This window comes from Pipistrellus kuhlii, unplaced genomic scaffold, assembly GCF_014108245.1.
Source record: "Pipistrellus kuhlii isolate mPipKuh1 unplaced genomic scaffold, mPipKuh1.p scaffold_m20_p_5, whole genome shotgun sequence".
In the NCBI taxonomy this organism is placed as follows: Eukaryota; Metazoa; Chordata; class Mammalia; order Chiroptera; family Vespertilionidae; genus Pipistrellus; species Pipistrellus kuhlii.
In genome coordinates this window covers 3200154-3218827 of record NW_023425551.1, presented here as the reverse complement: position 1 = coordinate 3218827, position 18674 = coordinate 3200154, and the positions used below count along the sequence as shown (strand labels likewise).

The window sequence follows — 18674 nt, the reverse complement described above, 5'->3', positions numbered from 1 at the left end:
AAACATTGATCAGCTGCCTCTTGCACACCCCCTACAGGGGATGTGCCTGCAACCAAGGTACATGTCCTTGACTGGAATCGAACCCAGGACCTTTCAATCCACAAGCCAACGCTCTATCCACTGAACCAAACCGGTTTCGGCGACCAGGGAACTTTCTTAATGAAGCTTTGAATATTCATATATGCTGGTTGTTATTTATTTCCCTTTATTTGTTTGTCTCTGTGCTTATCTACGTGAACAATGAATCATAAAAGAAAACGAGCAATACACTGAATTAGTATATAATACTTTGTTATCACCACAGTGTGATGTACAGAAAGCCTTATAAATATCAAGAACTACACAAATGGGTTTTCAGAGATGTTTAGAGACTGCACCAAATCTAATCATGTTGGAGATTTCTCCACAAGCTATGTTGTTTCTCAAGGTGATTTAGTTCATTCTTTTTTTTCAGGCCACAATTTGGTAAGTTATGGTTTTTGTTTATTCAACTACCCAAATTAGTGATTACTGAAAAACTACTGTGTCAAGGATTAGAGATTCAACACCAAGCAAGATCCCAATCCAGCACAGAAGATATAGAGGTAAACACGGATAATAAGGTTTGTACAGAGGTGCTGTGTTGTAGCTCATTATAGCATTTACCCAGAACTGGGGAGCCAGGAAAAGCACCCGATGAGCTGATAAAAACAAAGATCTGAGAGACAAAGACCTGTGCCTAGTGGGTCTAAGATGGCATGCAGGTACAACCCAGTAGGCATCAACCACAGAGTGTGGGCAGTAACCTGTTCCGAGTAGCAAAGTGGCATCATGCAGGGCCCTTGTCAGTTACATTCCCAAGTATAAAGTTTACCGAAAAGCCAGTGGGAAGCCATGGAGCAGATGTCTGCGGATGAGTGGCATAATGAGGAGGTTTGCAGTTAGGAAAATTCACTCTGGTGTCATGTGGCAAGGGGATTGGAAGGGGGCAGGTGTAGAGGCAAAGAAGCCGGTAGGCAGAGGGAAGCTCAAGTGTTGTCTATGAAGGCGGAGAAATATTTAGGAGGTAAAACCAACAGAACTTGGTGAGTTAATATCTTTAACTCTATGTGAAGTTTTAGCTTTGAAAATTCTGCTGTCTCCCTTCAGAAGACAGAAAAGAATACCATCAAATAGCAAATTCAACTTAACAAAAAAGAGCAATGGTATTCTACCACACATATCATAAAAGTTCAAATGCTTCACATCCAGTGTCTTGAGCAATTTTATTAACACCATTTACCATGCCAACGTCCATGCTCAGGTCAGAATCAACAAAATTACCTTAAAAGTATTGCCCTTCCCCACCAGTGATAAGCTCCTCATCTTCATACCCCAGCACCAAGCCACACATACAGCTCAATAAATGTTAGTTTAGTGGAAACGAAGTGAAATCCAAGATGTGATTAGGTCAAATATGTCAAGCTTACTGAAACTACCTGGCATAAAAAAATAGGTCTCCTGTGCTCCATTTTATTTAGGGAACAAATGACAGCAGAAAATGGAACTAATTTTCTGAATGGAAAGATAAAGTAGGGTAATCATTGAAGAGCAGCTGGAAGAAATGCTTAAGAGTTAAGCAGTACAGCCCAGACGCATTGGCAGAAAGACAAAAATAACAGGTAAATATACACATGGGGAGAGCTGAGCTGACTGAATCTAGGAGTAGAGGTTGGCTCATGAAATGAGAATGACCCAGAAATAGCCAGAGTTCCCACCAATAAAAACAGAATCCACTGGTGCCCAGCAGGTTACAGATTACCGCGGTAATAGCTCTAGATTGAGAATGATATGGAGGATCCGTTAGTCCTTAGGGAATCACATCTGCAGCCTTTCTTCCCATATCCAGCATTACGCGTTTTTTTGTTTTTTTTGTTTTTAAGATGTGAAGATTTCAACTTGTTGTAAGTCACAATTCAATCTCTCCTCCTACCTAGTGCAGTGGCTGAAACCTGATGGTCAGGAGGGGTTATCGGTGAACATTAAAAGAATCTCTCAATGGATAATTGAATGAATGAATTCATTAATTTGAAGTGCTTATGTGTTCTCTTGTCTTAATTTCCATTTCTTCTTCAAGGAGAAGAAGAAGCAATGGGAAAGAAGCAATATAAGCATGCAACACTACATTACCTTTCTCAGTGATCCATCAGTCCTAATTCTCCCTTCTCATATTTTCCTATATAGCACATACACATATGCTTCTAATCGTATGGATTTGTTCTTTAAAAAAATCTTTATTATTTAAAGTATTACATATTCTCCCGTTATTCCCCCATTGACCTCTTCTAGTCTGCCCCCGTCCTCCATCCCAGGCCCTTCACCACCTCTTGCCTATGTCTATGGCCTATAGGTTTTTTCTTCTTAAAAATTTTTATAAACTTTGGGCACTCTGAACTTCAGTCTTCCTGGCTGTATTTTTACAGATAATGCGATATCTATTTGCTTTTGCCCTTGACCGTAGGAGCCTCCTTTAACATCCTGTGCATATGTTTTTAATCTAATTTTAGCAAAAGCCTCCCATTGCGCCCACTTTTATCCTCTTGGCTGTTCTTTTCTGTCTTCGTTGAGATTGTTCACATTTCTATTATCGAACAACACCCACCCATTTGTATCCCATGGGTCATACTTCCTTTTCTGCAAGTTTTAGATGGTTCATTTCCTAGGGTACAGAACTGACTATAATTCATGTTTTCATTTTTTTAGTTTTTGGCAGTCCTGTTTCTCCCAAAGTTCCCACCATTTTTTATCACTAGCAAGCTATTTTTCTTCATTTAAAATTAGCATCAGAATTAAAGTTGCCTTCTCTATTTCTGGCACCTGAAATTGTTAAAGTAAGCAGATCGTTTGTCTTCTGCCCTGCTTTTCAGTAAGGTGTTCCTTCCAGGAGCTGTCTGATTCAATTTCCCCGTCACTACCACCACAACCTTCCTTGACATCCATTCTCTAATTTGCAGCAAGAAACCATTGCCCATGTTCCCTATTTGGCAGGAAACTTATCCTACCTTCTCTCAACACTTTACTTCTGATTCTGCTTTTTGGCTCTACTCCAAAAATTCGGACCTATGGGTTGCTCATGAGGTCATCAGATTTGCCCAAAGTTGCACACATATCGATACAACCCCACACCACCCTGAATCCCCTTCTGTGAGAAACAGTCAGCTGCTTATACCAACATCTCAATTCTTCCTGCCTTTTCTTATCTATTAGAAATAATACTCTTGTTCAGTTGACTTACCTAATTTAGGCAAATTTATGAAATGATTTTTAAAGAAACCTACAATTTCAGTGTAATCATTAATGGAATTTGTTCCCATAGAGGCTGCACTGGTACCATAGTTAACTTAAAACAGAAATAATTCATGTACAGTACATTAAAATCCTGGTTATGTGTCAGGAATAGGTAGGAGTTTTAAATAAATGCTTGGTGATCATAAGAAAACCTTGCAACCTAACAAAGGATCATTCAATTCAATTGTGGCTAATGATGTGGAGGACAACAACTACCTAGACAACCTTAAAATTGATTTGTCTAGATTTTTATTCATTTGCCAAGCTCATGATTAATATCTAAAGCCCAGAGTGTTCCAAAGGGTACTTACGAGAAAATTGCCATCTGAAGCCATGTATGATTCCAAATTGGTAGAAACTAAAGTTAGAAGAGAAAAGAGATTTCAGATAAATGTGGGGTTGACAGGTTTATAAAAACCTGGGGGCAGGGGTGGTAGGCATTTCTGTTTCAATTGACAAATTTCACAACAAAAACAATGTATTAAATGGCCTTTTAAGCACAACTTAACAAACCAACTGTTTAAAGGTGAGTTTATAAAATAAGTCAGAATTTCATCTGCACCTTTCTCAGTACTCTTTCAAGTCTAATAGTATTTGTGTACTTGTTGTTGTATTACTTATAAACATATATCTTTGAAAAGTAAAAAACGTTTTCTTCTTCATGATGAACAACGCAATGTAGGAGGTGGAACCACTGGATCCATCACTGTCATTCTGGCGATATTAACCAAACAATTTCGAAAATACAACTCATCCCCTGCCTCTGAAGTCCCAACTATCATATGGAGATGAGCCGCTTTTGATGTATTATACTTTGTAGTGGATTACCTGAAAAAACAAGACATTCTGTGGTTTCCAGAAAAGCAGGTGAAAACAAAAAGAAAAAAAGATCTCTTATTTTCAGATTTTGACAAGCAAGAAACCTGTTAAAAAATCCACAAGCCACTGAAACTCTCCCCAAAGCAGAAAGCTTTTCAATTTCTTCCTAGTGACACCACAAATATGGATCCATAGTCCCTGTGATTTGATTTCTTATATAAGTGGTTCCCAACTTTTGAAGAATGAATACCCATTTTTTATGTCAAAAATGCCATAGTCATATTACATAAATCAGGATAAAACATTTATTTGTAAAATACTAAAGAGAAAATCCATAGGGGGTGATGAAAGAAAAAAGGGAAAATTTTTATCTTTAATTCTTCCTCTAAGCATTGGGATTTGTTTATATTACACAGCTTTGGTCGTAGATATTAAGCCGCTGTTGGATCCTGAGCAATATTTCTCTTGTACATATTGTATCTTTTTACCTAACTATCTCTTAAGTGTGTCCACTCTGTCTATACTCACTGGTACTACCTTAGTCCACTGTTTCCCAAACTTTTGACCCCTTCTATAATTTTCATAACACTGAGTACCCCTCATACTCATAAGAACATAGAATTAGGCACAGCTGAGCATGGTGCAGTGCATATCCTATCAAACTCTGGTGCAATGCGTACCCCCACCAAACTCCTCCCGTACCCCTGGGGGTACACGTACCACACTTTGGGAAACACTGCATAGTCTAAGGCACCAGCGCCTCCCGCTTGGACCATTCCGTGAATATCCTAGCTGATGTCCCAACTTTCTCTCTTGCCCAGTTTCCTCAATGCGTCAATGCGCATAACTATTCATGTCTATCTTTAAATCACTACAATGGCCACTGAGTCTTGAGATAAAGACCAAAACCATGAAAATCTCCTACAAAGAAGGCTTTGTCCTACCTGGCCTCTGTCTCCTCTCCAGCCACATCTTGGATCATTTCCATGTCTGTCTTTCCAGTTCTCTGATTCACTGACTTTTTAAAGAATCCCTTAAACATGTTTTCACCAATCTCAGGACCTTTGTGCAGGCTTTTCAACAGCCCTCTCCCAAGAAGGCTTATCCCATCCAAACCTTTAGCCCTCAGACCAAATATCATTTAGTCAAGAAAGTGTTCCCTGATCCTATGAGGCATCAATCCCTTTATATGCCCTCCTAGCACCTTATCTTTATTCATAGACGTTCTCATAATTGTATTGAATTATTAATTTGCAATTGATTTTTTAACCTCTGACTCCCCACCATAGTATAACTTACAAAAAAAAAAAAAAAAGCAATAGGACATACCAAATCTTTGTGATGTTTTTATTATATAGGTTATATTTAAAAAGAAATCTAAACTTCATTACCATCAAGATTTATAATATGCCAGAAATTACATCTTTCCCAACTATTTAAACATATGACAAAAACTCTAAATGACAATTTAAAGCATAAATGGGTACATAGGGTTTCCAAATTATTTTATGGCTACACAACCAAAAATAATATTTTGAAACTACTGTACACTCAGACCTGCCAAACAGATTTCATTCTGCCACTTGTTAAATATGGAAATTTATGAAAATTACTTAATTTCTCTGAACAGCAGCTGCCTCATCTGTTAAACAGAAATAACAATAACCAAGTCCTAAGATTTTTTTGTGAGAAGTAAATGAAATATCATATGGGAAGCATGTAGGGCACAATGCAAACTCTGTTTGTGGTAGCAATTACCTTCAATGGGAGCAATTACTGAGAAATAGCTTTGTTATAGAAAACTGTTTTTTCCTAATGGAATTACCACCCAACTAAAGGGTTTGAGCTAGTGTGATAACAAGTTTCATCAAATAAAATTGCTCCCGCACTTTAAGGCTGATTTAACTCCCTAACTACTCCCCCAGAAACATTTCTGATGCCTTCCTTGTTTAAGAATTTAAGAGAATAGCTTTCCCAGTCCTATTCGAGACAGCTACCTTCTGTAAAGGACAATTTAACAGACCACAGCATGAGACTTTGCCAAAACAACAAGGTCATTAATTTTTTTTAAAAGCCGCAATATAAAATAAAGTGGATTCTGATAAACTCTGTAACTGAAAAATGGAAAACACATTTCAAATAAATTATACCTTGGCTGGTGTGGATCAGTGGTTAGAGTGTCAGCCTGCACAGCAAAGGGTCTCAGGTTTGATTGTCCCTCAAGGGCAAGCACCTGGCTTGCAGTTTCAATCCCGGGCCCCAGTCAGGGCATGTGCAGGAGGCAACCAATAGATGTGTCTCTTTTACATCCATGTTTCTCTCTCTCCTCTTTCCCCCTCCTTCCCATTCTTGTTAAAAAAAAAAAAAAAAAAAAAAAAAAAAAAAAAAAGGAAAATAATATCCTTGAGTAAGAATTGACAAAATTAAAATTTTAGTTTAAAAAATAAATTATAATGTTAATTTCAAAAAAAAAAGAAAAGAAAGATTTCCTTCACATATATTGGTTGTTTTTTTTTTTTGTTGTTGTTGTTGTTTTTGTTTTTTTAAAATCAATCTTTATTGTTCATATTATTACAAAGGTTCCTCATTTCTTCCCCCTTCCACCAGGTTCCCACCCCACCCGCCGCCCCCTCCCCACCCCCCATTGTCCTCATCCATAGGTGCACAGTTTATGTTCAGTCTCTTCCTCCCTCCCTTTCCCTGAGAACAGTCAGTCCACTCCCCTCCCATATCGCCGACTCTACTACATATATATTGGTTGTTAAAGACTAAATATTTGTGTCTCCTCCACACACCCCCAAAAAATGGGATGTTGAAGTCAAATCCCCCAATGTCATAGTATTTGGAGGTTGTGCTTTGGGTAGGGAATTAGGTCATGAGGGTGGGGCCTTCATAAATGGGATTAGTGCCCTCAGAGGTTAGCACAGTCTCTTCTCCAGGTGAAGACACACTGAGCAGACAGCAGTCTGCAACCCAGAAGAAGGCTTTCACCAGAACTGACTGCACTGGCACTGGATGTCATACTTCCAACCTCCAGACTAAGAAATAAATGTCTATCGTTGAGCAGCCACCATTTGTGGTATTTTATTAATGCATCCCACACTGACTACGTGAAAAAACATTCCATTCTGTTTTAGGCACAAATAAAATGCAAGTTTATTCCTGTCAGCTAAGTTAGACATATGGACTCTGATCCTATATAATTTAAAAACAAATAAACCAAGACTATCAATATACAACAAATGCTCAATTGATAAAGAAGGCAGTTGCTAGTATAATTAGTAATCTTTGAGAACTAAAAAAAAAATTTCACTAAAGGGAGTTATAGGGTCAACTGATCCAAAAGCAGCTGCCTTGATTGTCCCCCATAGACATTAACATTTTGAAAGTGATGCAAGAAAATGAGCTTCATGGCTAACATTTTCACGGTTTTTTTGAAGAATATTATTTATTGTAAAATAGATCATTTCCCATTTAAGTAAACTGTGGGCTAGGTTTATTCTCTTTTTTACAGAGCTTTGATAGGAAAGAACATAACTCTGAACTAAAATGTTAAAAAATCACAGAGTAATTCATAATGTATTTGTCCTTTAAAATGATAATGCTAGCATTTCCCAAGATTTTGTTTTGTTTTTGTTTTTGTTAATCTTAATCCAAGGATATATTTTTTTCTATTGCTTTTCAGACAGAGTGGAAAGGAGGGAGGGAGAAGGAGAGAGACAGGAGAGAGAGAGAAAGAAAGACAGAGAGACAGGAGAGAGAGAGAGAGAGAAAAAAAGAGAGGGAGGGGGGAAAGACATTGATGTGAGAGAGACACATCAGTTGGTTGCCTCTCACATGCATCCTAACTGGGCTGGGGATGGAACCTGCAGTATGTGCCCTTGCTCTGGAATTAAATCCATGCCCCTTTCGTGTGCAGGCTGACATTCTAATCATTGAGCAACCCCGGCCAGGGCTGACAAGAAAGACATTCTTCGAGCAACAAATGGATTTATAGAAAGTTCACGCACACAGACAAGCCATGTGAATTATTCTTAATCCAGGAACTGGAGCTAAAGAGGAAACAGAAAGTGTGGCTTATTCTAGAGGCGAAGTCTCAGTCATCAAAAAGCTTGTAATATATGTGGCAACAAGGTGCATGCTAAGTAGCAAAGAGAGCCATCTATATGCAAGCATGGCCTGTGAAACGGTAGTCCATCAAAACAATGCACTGGGAAGCAGGAGAGACAATTCATTTTAGCTCATCTGGATAAGCAAAGGACACAAAATAATCCATTCGTTTTGCCAATTAGCAGGAGCTTTTTCTTGCCAAGGCAGAACAGGAGAGATGAAAGCAACATGCAAGGTGACCTCCCAGGGAGTGCAGGCACAGTGATGTATGGGTGGAGGTAGTCTGGGGTTGATGTTTTATCCATAAAACTTATGAAAATAAAAAATAAAAACATGGCTCTATTTAAATTACTTAAGAATGTAAGGCCCATTGTCACTCTGATTCCACATGCTTTAAAATACAGTCATTCTTGCTGAAACCAGTTTGGCTCAGTGGATAGAGCGTCAGCCTGCAGACTGAAGGGTCCCAGGTTCGATTCCGGTCAAGGGTATATACCTTGGTTGCGGGCACATCCCCCATGGGGGGTGTGCAGGAGGCAGCTGATCGATGATTCTCTCTCATCTAAGTTTCTAACTCTCTATCCCTCTCTCTTCCTCTCTGTAAAAAAATCAATAAAATATATTTTTAAAAATAAAAAATAAAATAAAATACTGTCATTCTTTTAAATGTATTTTCTCTCTTTGATTAACATTCCACTTGTCTTGCTGCATTGCTTTGCTGCTGTCTCTCCAATTTGGCGATGAACTGACAGATGGCTTTATGGGCCACGTTTTTTTTTAAAGTTGAATTTATTGGGGTGACATTGGTTAATAAAATTATATAAGTTTTAGGTGTATAATTCTATAACACATCTTCTGTAGATTGAGTTGTGTTCAGTACCCGAAGTCCCCCATCACCATTTATTGCCCCTTTACTGTCCTCTACCTCTCCCCACCCCTCTTTCCCTCTGATGATCACCATACTGTTGTCGGTATAGTTTTTTTTTTCTTTGCTTAATCCCCTCCCCCTTTGCACCCAGTCCCCCCCCCCCCCAACTTCCATCCCCTCCAACAGCTGTCAGTCTGTTTTCTGTATCTATTTTGCTTGTTAGTTTATTTTGTTCATTAGATCCCACATATAAGTGAAATAATATGGTGTTTGTCTTCTCCTGTCTGGCTTATTTCACTTAGCTTATGCTCTCCAGATCCAACCCGTAGCCGTTTTTTCCACAGAAATGGTCGAGGTGAAAATTAGTTTTAACACCACTAAAGACTGTGGAGCATCATCTGAGGAGCCTGGCAGGCTTCTACCTTACATTGTGTCGTGCATTCCCACGTAAGCTGTCAGTCCTGACAATGAAGACTGAGACATGAAACTCCACAAATCAAAGGGGGGCAAGCCCTCTTTCCGCCAATGTCAATCTCTGCTCAGAAAGGACCGTTTTACTGTAGTGAAAAGTCAGTGGCAAAGTGCAAGAGTTACCGAACAATCCGCTTCTTTTTCGTGGGACAATCTGCACCAAAGAACTAATAGCTGTTGGCCAGGCACCTCCTGCTGCCATCCCATACCAAAGTCAGGGATTGTGGCCTGCGCCCACACCATGCCCTTACGCTTAGGCATGCAGAGCCCTGCTGATCGGCTCTGAGGACACAGCAGAGGGCCACTCCAGGTGCGCCCTGTGCCCATTGCTCCCAGTTGAGGCGCTTCTCACTGGAGTGTGGGGTCGATCAGCTGTCTGAAGAGTGCTAGGCCTCATCTCTATCGGATTAATCCTGTTCTCTTTTTTAAAAAATATTCACTTTTTTATTAAATGTATTGAGTGTCATTGGTTAATAAGATACATGATCTGGGTATTGCTTTCTGCTCTCATGATCGTTAGTCGTGAGATGCCAAACCCTGATTGCTCCCACTAGCCCTCCAGAATCAGACTAACACTCTGACTTCTGAGTATTCGAATGATTTATATAGGCAGAAGCCAAGCAAAACATACTTGCACATACCCCCAAACACACACACACACACACACACACACACACACACACACACCTTACCAGCAATCTTGCACATCAGTGCAAGGTGCCTGCCTCTTCTCCTAGGCCAGTGACAGAAATCCCAGGGACTTCCTGAAAAGAGCCAGTCACTCTGAGGTCTAAATTAGCTTCATGTGTAGGTCCCATTAAAGGGATCTGTGGTCAAATCCTCGTTAGCACTAGCCCCAAGAAGCTACAGCATGTAGAGAAAGGACCACCGGGCGAGTGATGAGGTCACAGGGGGCATTGGTAGGCAACGTGTCAATGGCTGGGTCCACTACACCCTGTCCCACAAGCACACCCTGTCTGCCTACCATGGCAGCCTCCACATAGCAACACCTGATTTCTATGTTCTCTTCGGTCCAGCCTATGTGGTGAGAGCAGGTACAGTGGACTAAACTGGGCCAGACAAGACTGGCAAATTTAGATGGCCCTTACCTCCCTGTAAGTTGCAACTCTACATTTCTCTATGTGAAAAACGACTCCATGTTCTCTCTAAGGAAGGCAGTATATGTTTCTGCCTACAAAAACCAGACTGCTGTGTGCACTGCTCTGAGCCCAGGCTCTTTAATGCAGCTTTGGCAAACACCCTTCCACCGAACACGCTTCACCTCAAGGTGAGCAGGTGTACCCCGCATAGAAGTGGCCTCTGCCCAGGACCATTGCTGGTGGGAAGGAAGCCAAGAGAAGGAAAATATGATAAAAGCTGACCCAGTGCTCTGGGGTTGGGGCTGAGATTCCTCTTTTGTCTGGTTAGCTCTTTCTTGGGGAAATATCATCTATGATTTTGCAAAGGCAATGCCCAAGGCCATTCAGACAGGAGAGGTAGAGACCACAAAGAACGGAAGTGCTGGGCCTGGTAATGGAAAAAGGTGCTTTTACCAATAATGGGGTGACTTCTCTTAGAGGCTCTTAAGATGATGTTTGGCAGAAGTATTGCAAACTGTTTTCCAACGTCACATCAACTCCATAAAGTAACAGTAGCTGTACTTTTACAACTGAACAGACTGACCGACACAGCAGGTATTGTAACTACATTACAAAGCTAGCAAGTTATAAAGTCAGAATTTAAATTCAAGTTTTCAAACTCCAAGCTCAGGACATTAGCAGCGATTTTCAACTGGTATACCGCAATAATTTTTAAAACATGAAATACCTGAGTATTTAGTCAGGGACTCTGACCTCTTTCGTCTTAAGTTGCCAAATTAAAAAAAAAAAAAAAGGCAACAATTACCAATACAACAATAGTCATCCAGTGTAAATGAATCACAGTTATACCTATTTTTTTGTCAGATTAGCAAAACATACATTTTTGGTGTGCCGTAGAATTTTAGTAATGAATCTAGGTGTGCCATGAGATGAAAAATATTGAAAATCACTGTCTTATAATAATCTCTGCCTTTTCAGCTTCTCCTTAGCAGAGTGCTTCCAGTAATTTTTCAGCAGACAGTAAATTCCATCACATTTTTACAGAGTGAAAGAGTCCAATAATTCTGTAGACACTCCAGGCCAGGCATACAATAGGCACCTACTAAGTATCTGTGGACTTATATATTAATCCTGCCTCTACTTTAAGCCACGTTAGAGCGGGTAACTACTTACCAAATGTGGAGACTTCAGAGGGGCCTGATGTGACTCACAGTTATTGTTATCTGGAACCCAAAGGGCTGCGTGTAGGACCACAGATCAATGGCCCCTGGGTATTTGGAAGGGTCTGATCAGCATGACATAAGGCTCCTGGAAAGGGACATTAGAGAGCCAAAGCAGTTTGTTTTGGAATTAAGCATCCTTGCCGAGGCTCCATTCAGAAATAATGTGGGGCTGACTTCCTGGTCGGTTGGAATCCTAAGTGGGCAGGCTATTGGATCTGAGACTTCCATCCATTTCAGCCTGCCACCAACCCTGGGACAAGTACCTGCATTTTGCATCTGCTGACAATGCTGGGTTAATGTCTTCAAAATCTCGAAAGCAAGAGTGAGCAAGGTAGCCAGGACACAGCTCCTTATTCTTTAAAAGGAACTAGTAAAGTAAAGCCATTCTTACTAGCCCAAAATGGAGATATTTGTTGACACAATCCATGTAAACTATGGCCTTCAGCAAGAGAGTTCTCACTGGAGTCCTAACATGTAAGCAAAGAGACACCTAGTGGACAAGCCCGTAAGTACACTGTTTAGCTTGAGACCAAAGACAGAAACATCATTCTGACTCCCTAAGTTAACATTTTTATTTCAATATAGCACTTTTTAAAACAATTAGCATTATAAATCTAGAAACCTAAGCTTTACAAAAGAGTGTTTCGTGATTATTTCTAAAGGAAGTTTACTCTCTTTTATTTGTATTTTAATTAGAATCTTGTACTGTTTCAACTTCTGAGAATATAGTTAGAGTGGGTTGCAATTGGCCAGCCCCTTCAGCTCACTTTTTCCTGAACACGTGTGCTTATTTTTTGTTTCCATCCCTTTATGGACTTTGAGTGTGAGACTTTCCACTTGTCTTCAGGTTATGTTATTCTTGCCTTTAAATTAAGTAAAGCCAAAGACTTTCCCCTGCAGCCAGCTTCCTGTGGTCTGTGCAGCTTCCTGTGGCCAACCCACTCTCTTCATGTCGTACTCACTTTCCCACTTACACCTCACCTACACACAATGCTGTCCGATACCCACCTCCTCCTGTTAAACTACACATGCACCTGCACCCTCCCATGGTCCTAGATAACATCATCTAACCCCCCCAAAAAAAGGCTGTCATCAAAATATAAGGAATCATCTGGTTTTATTTCTTTACTCTATTTTACTGAAATTTGGTTTGTTAAATTTTTATATTAGAAATTACTTTTAGTTAAATAGATATGTTTAATTGTAATTTATATGAGCTCATGGACCCAAACTCATATAATTTTTAAAGTATATTTTAATTGATTTCAGAGAGGAGGGGAAAGGGAGAGAGACAGAAACATCAATGATGAGAGAGAATCATTGATCGGCTGCCACCTGCACACCCCACACTGGGGATGGAGCCCACAAACAGGGCATGTGTCCTGACCAAGAATCGAACCATGACTTCCTGGTTCATAGGTTGACGCTCAGCCACTGGGCCACACTAGCTGGGCTCAAACTCAGAAAATTTTAGATTTGAAAAAGGAATACTTGTTCTAGGGCAGTTGTTGGCAAACTCATTAGTCAACAGAACCAAATATCAGCAGTACAAAGATTGAAATTTCTTTTGAGAACCAAATTTTTTAAACTTAAACTTCGTCTAATGCCACTTCAAAATAGACTGGCCCAGGCTGTGGTATTTTGTGGAAGAGCCACACTCAATGGGCCAAAGAGCCGCACGTGGCTCGCAAGCCAAAGTTTGCTGGCCACGGTTCTAGGGAAAGCCAGAAGACATTTACCGTACAAAATTCCATTGTTTTGAGGCCACTTTGTGGATAGTCCTAGAAATATGAAGCATCATGCGGAGAAGGAGAAGCCAAGGGCTCCACACATGTGGGTGTAATAGTAACCTTGGAAGTAGTAAATCCTCCTGTCCCAACGGCACTCCACTGAAACCACGTGGGTCAGAGATGAACTGCCAAGCCAAGTCACACCCTTCCCAAATTCCTCTCCTGGGCAAAACAAAGAAGTCTTTACTCCTTTATTTTCAGTAAGGAAAATATCAAACTTTTTCTTTGATATTAGGAATAAACCAAAATGCTCACTATCGTTCAACAATATTACAGAGGGTGAATCTGACTGATGTAGGAAGGAGAGTTATTTTACAGAGATGACTGACGCAAGAATTTTACAAAGTTTGGCGAAGAGGAAATTGCCAGTGTTCTCTGCATCTAGTTTGTCTCTCCTCTCTCTGCCCCTGGCAAGACCTCCAGCTCCATGTGGCTAGGAGAGGCCATGGGACACTCCTGACCTATGGGCTCTGTCAGGGGGGAGGGGACCTGTGACATTTCCAGTTTGGAGAAGAGGATACGTGCTCCACACTCTCTCTTCCCATCATGCCAGACCCTGAAGCCACCGTTTGCCATGGTGGTGCCACATGGTGACCACATGGAGCCTTCCCCTTCGCATGCAGCCAGCATGGGACATGCAGCGTGGAAAGTTTACTGTGAGAAGCCACGGAGATTACGGTTAATTTGCTACCACAGCCCAACTAGCCTAGACTAACAAGAGTTTACTGTGCCTCGCTAATCATTAACAAAAGTCCTTTCTAAATTTTTTAAAGTTATATTTAAATTTTCCTGTGTAAACAAGGTAGTTAATCCCGTTTCTGGACACTCCAAAAGGTGGTTTTATTAGGAAAAGCATTGTTATTTCTCCGAAGGATAATAAACTAAGGGAAAACAAAATCACCAAGAAGCCACTTACCCCCAGAGGAAGCTCCTCCCATCTACTTTCTCCTCGCACTGCACAGAAACAATGAATGCAAAACAATCAAACAAAAACACTGTCTGGAAAGGTGTCCACTAATTTGTGGAAATAACCTCAAACTATTTTGAGATTTTCCACTGATACCTTTCGGTTTTGGAGTTGGATCCTGTCTCTTAGAAACTATCTTCATGTTGTTGAACCAATTTTAAGAAAGCACAAATATTATTAACTGGAAAAAAATAACAGCTCAAATATCAACCTGCCCTCTCAATAATCTGAAAAGCTTAAAAATTCTGTCTCAAAGAATAACCTCTGGATAGTTTTATGTGTTCAGCTGGCCAATTCTCTCTTTGTAATGTAGTTGTCCCCATTCCTGTTCACATTGGTATAGTTTGTGCAAAAATATTATGAGCCTTCAAGAATAAAACACATGTGGTCATCTATTCCTTGGCTGCCAGCACACAGGAGTTTAACATAGAGCTTATTTTAAAAATCAGCCAAGAAATTCTTGGAGTTGAAGTTGTTTTTCCATTAGAGGTATGAAACTTGGCATCACATGTTTCTGCTCTGGAAAAAGTCCACTGACACTCCGAATCACCTGGGAACGTAAATTAACGTTAAATAGTTCTTAGAACATAACTCTCAAAGGCACAGCAGGGGAAAAAATAATAGGAAAACTATAACCTGGTTTTCAAAGTGTATTCACATAAAACTTCACAATCTTCACTGCCCAGTAGGACTATGTCAAAATAATCAGACAAGCAGTCTATACTTAAGAATTCTAAGAATCCTGTTGGTGGGACTATAAGAAAGTACAGCCACTGTAGAAAACAGTATGGTGATTCTACAAAAAATTAAAAATAGAATTACCGTATGATTCATCAATTCCACTTCATGGGTATATATGCAAAAGCATTTGAAATCAGAGTCTCAGATATTTGTACATTTATATTCATGCCAAAGTTATTCACAGTAGCTAAAATATAGAAACAACTCAACTGTCCATCAGTGTAAATGGATAGGCAAAATATGGTATACACACATAATAAAATATTACTCAGCCTTAAAAAAGAATGAAATGCTGCAATGTGCTACAACATGGACTAACCTTGAACATATTATGCTAAGTCAAATATGCTAGTCACAAAAAGATAAATACTATATGATTCCACTTATAGGAAATACTTAGTCAAAATCATAAGGACTGAAAGTATAATGGTGTTTTCAGGGGCATGAGTAGAGATTGATGGAGACTTACAGCTTAATGGGTATAAAATTTCAGTTCTCCATGATAAAAAGAGTTATGAGGATGGATGTGAGTAGTGGTCATGCAACAACATGAATGTTTAATACTACTGAACCATGCACTTTAAAAAGTTCAAACTGTGAATTTTATGTGTATTTCACAACACTTTTTAAAAGTGAAATAAAAAATAGAATCTTGTATAGAACTCAAAATAACCATGAGGCCATCAATTTAGGCACACTTGAATGAGAACTAAATATATAGTTTGCTTCCACTACTTGTACTTGGACTAAGAACTATGCTTGTAATACATCAGAGTGATTATAAGCAAGGCTCCTTCACTATTGCTTAATGACGATGAAAAAGATGAAAACTATCCATATGCTTTTGCATCAAGTTGGAGGACATTTTATTGTCATAGTAGCTTGTTCAAGGCTTTCTTTTAGCTTCGCTCAAAAAATACCACAGTAAGACCCTTGCAACAAAATCTGGAATCCAAAAAACACAATGAGATGAGGCAATAAGAGAAAGGTGGAAGATGGAGCCTTGAACATGGAGAAAAGTAGTGTGATGGAAGTGACACCCACAGTGTTGATATGTAGAAAGCAGTAAAGAGTCAAGCTTTCCCTTGATGTGGGTTTCAGGTGGAACCAACACAATAAATGCATAAGGAACCTGAAGAAATATGTTGTTGGGAAATTGTACAAATTATTGTGCTTCATTCTTTTTTAAAAAATAATTTTACCATTTTATTTATTTACTTACTTATTTTTAAATCCTCACCTGAGGATATGTACTCATTGATTTTAGAGGAATGGACGGGAGAAGGAGAGACACACAGAGAGAGAGAGAGAGAGAGAGAGAGAGAGAGAGAGAGAGAGAGAGAGAGAGAGAGAGAGAGAGAGAGAGAGAGAGAGAGAGAGAGAGAGAAGCATTGATGTGTCAGAAACACATCAGTTGGTTGCCTCCCACATGCACCTCAACCAGGGCAGTGAGCCTGCAACCGAGGTACGTGCCCATGTTTGGAATAGAACCTGGGACCCTTCAGTCCACAAGCTGATGCTCTATCCATGCACTTAGTCAAACAGAATAGGACTATGCTTCATTCCTAAAGGCTTTAAATTTGGGGGATTAATGCCAAATGCATAAAATCTCCAAGATGCACAGATGCCTCCACTGTTGACAGTAGTTTTTGTTCATCACCATCATAACTAACATTTATCGACCGCCTAGCTATATACCTAATATTGTTCTAGGAGCTATATTCATATTAACTCATTAGATCCCCCACCAACTTTATGAGGTACTATTATGATGTCCACTTAACAAGTGAGCAAAGTGAGGCACAAAAAGTAATGGGACCAGTCACACAACTAGTATGCGAGACAAGATTCAAACCTCTGAACAGCTAAGATATACACCAAAACTAATTTTTTGACAGTGAGTTAGATCACCAGGGCCATAGGTTTTAACAACTACAGCAGGGCAATAGTCACCAAAAAGAATGATGGTGACTAATAAGTCATCAATAACAATGCTTCAGAGAAAAGTTAAAGGATAGAAAGCATATAATGGGAGAAATAGTGATTATTATTGCTGTTGCTTGGCTCATAGATAAAAATAGTACTCAAATCAATATACTGATATTTTCAGAAAATATACCTGTGTTTCTGTTATGTCCATAGAGTCGGAAAAGAGCTGTGAAGATAGAGAGCTGTGAAGAGAATGCGTCCCTTGCGTTCCCCAGCAAATTTAAGACTGTATTTCACCTTAAAAAAGAGTTAAACTAAGCAGGAAATATATTTCCCAGTCAGGAGTTAAAATATCTAATTATTTTCAAATCATTTTACAAATAGAAAATCAAAGGAGTAACAAGAAAAATTGCACCCTTGCCCATATCATTGGTTTTGAACTTTAAAATCAGGATCATCCCTAAGATTATTTTATTTTTATATTATATAAAATACAAATATTTTATTTTTAATTATTAGTAAATTCAGATCAGTTCATGCTTCATGTCTAGAGCATTCGACTTACTATTGGGCATCTAAACACAGTTGCTTTTTAAACAGATTTTTTTCATATAATAATAATTCTATAATATTTTGATAATTATGGTACATTCCCGTTCATTGAGGGGATAAAAAAAAAAGATAATTCCATAAATAAATCGCTTTACATAACAAACTCTCCCACTGAAAAGTAATCACCACCACAAATCCATTTTCAAGGAAAATCTAGATCAAATATAGTTGATTATTTATCAATACTATTAGCTTCCGTCTGCATTAATCCTAACCTAGAGATAAATATACCTAGGCTATGATAATCTGGTTCACAGATTAGAATAACAAAGTAGAATACAGGCCCTTCGGGTCATAAATATCACTAACAAATGAATTTTGAAGAATTTTCAATTACATACCTAAAGCTAGGAGTTTCTTCGTCCCAGTTATGTTGCTTCTGATCTGTACAAGAAAAAGACAAGAAGTGGTTATGAGATTTCTACCTGAACTCAACTGCTGAAGAGGCCATTAGAATCCTTCCATGTCACTCAACCCCAAGAAATGGCAACAAAATAGTAACTTGGTCGTCATAATAGCAGCTATCCAGGGTCACTCCAGCAGAATGAGACAGAAAGTTCTCATAGAAGACCTGTGTAGTACACTATCAGGGAATCATTAAACTGAGATTCCGTGAAATTAAATGTTTTCTAAAACATAAGGTGAAAATAATGTTCTAATCCTTCTGAACACTCCTCAAGATACATTTTTACTTTTTTTTTAATATGGGCATACCTTGCATTATTGTGCTTCACTTTA

The 18674-nt window shown here is 39.2% G+C and overlaps 1 protein-coding gene across 1 annotated transcript in view; it reads right to left on the bottom strand.

The window, feature by feature from the left end:
- IPCEF1 (interaction protein for cytohesin exchange factors 1) overlaps nt 1–18330 on the bottom strand; it is an 80210-nt gene extending 61880 nt beyond the window's left edge. Inside the window, exons 1-2 of the mRNA XM_036413844.2 lie at nt 18278–18330; nt 3618–3664 (exon numbers count right to left, since the gene is read on the bottom strand). Of these exons, the coding sequence (XP_036269737.1) occupies nt 3618–3641 (24 nt within the window). The 5' untranslated portion in view covers nt 3642–3664; nt 18278–18330. The remainder of the gene's footprint in view (nt 1–3617; nt 3665–18277) is intronic.
- Between the last annotated feature and the right edge of the window lie 344 nt (nt 18331–18674).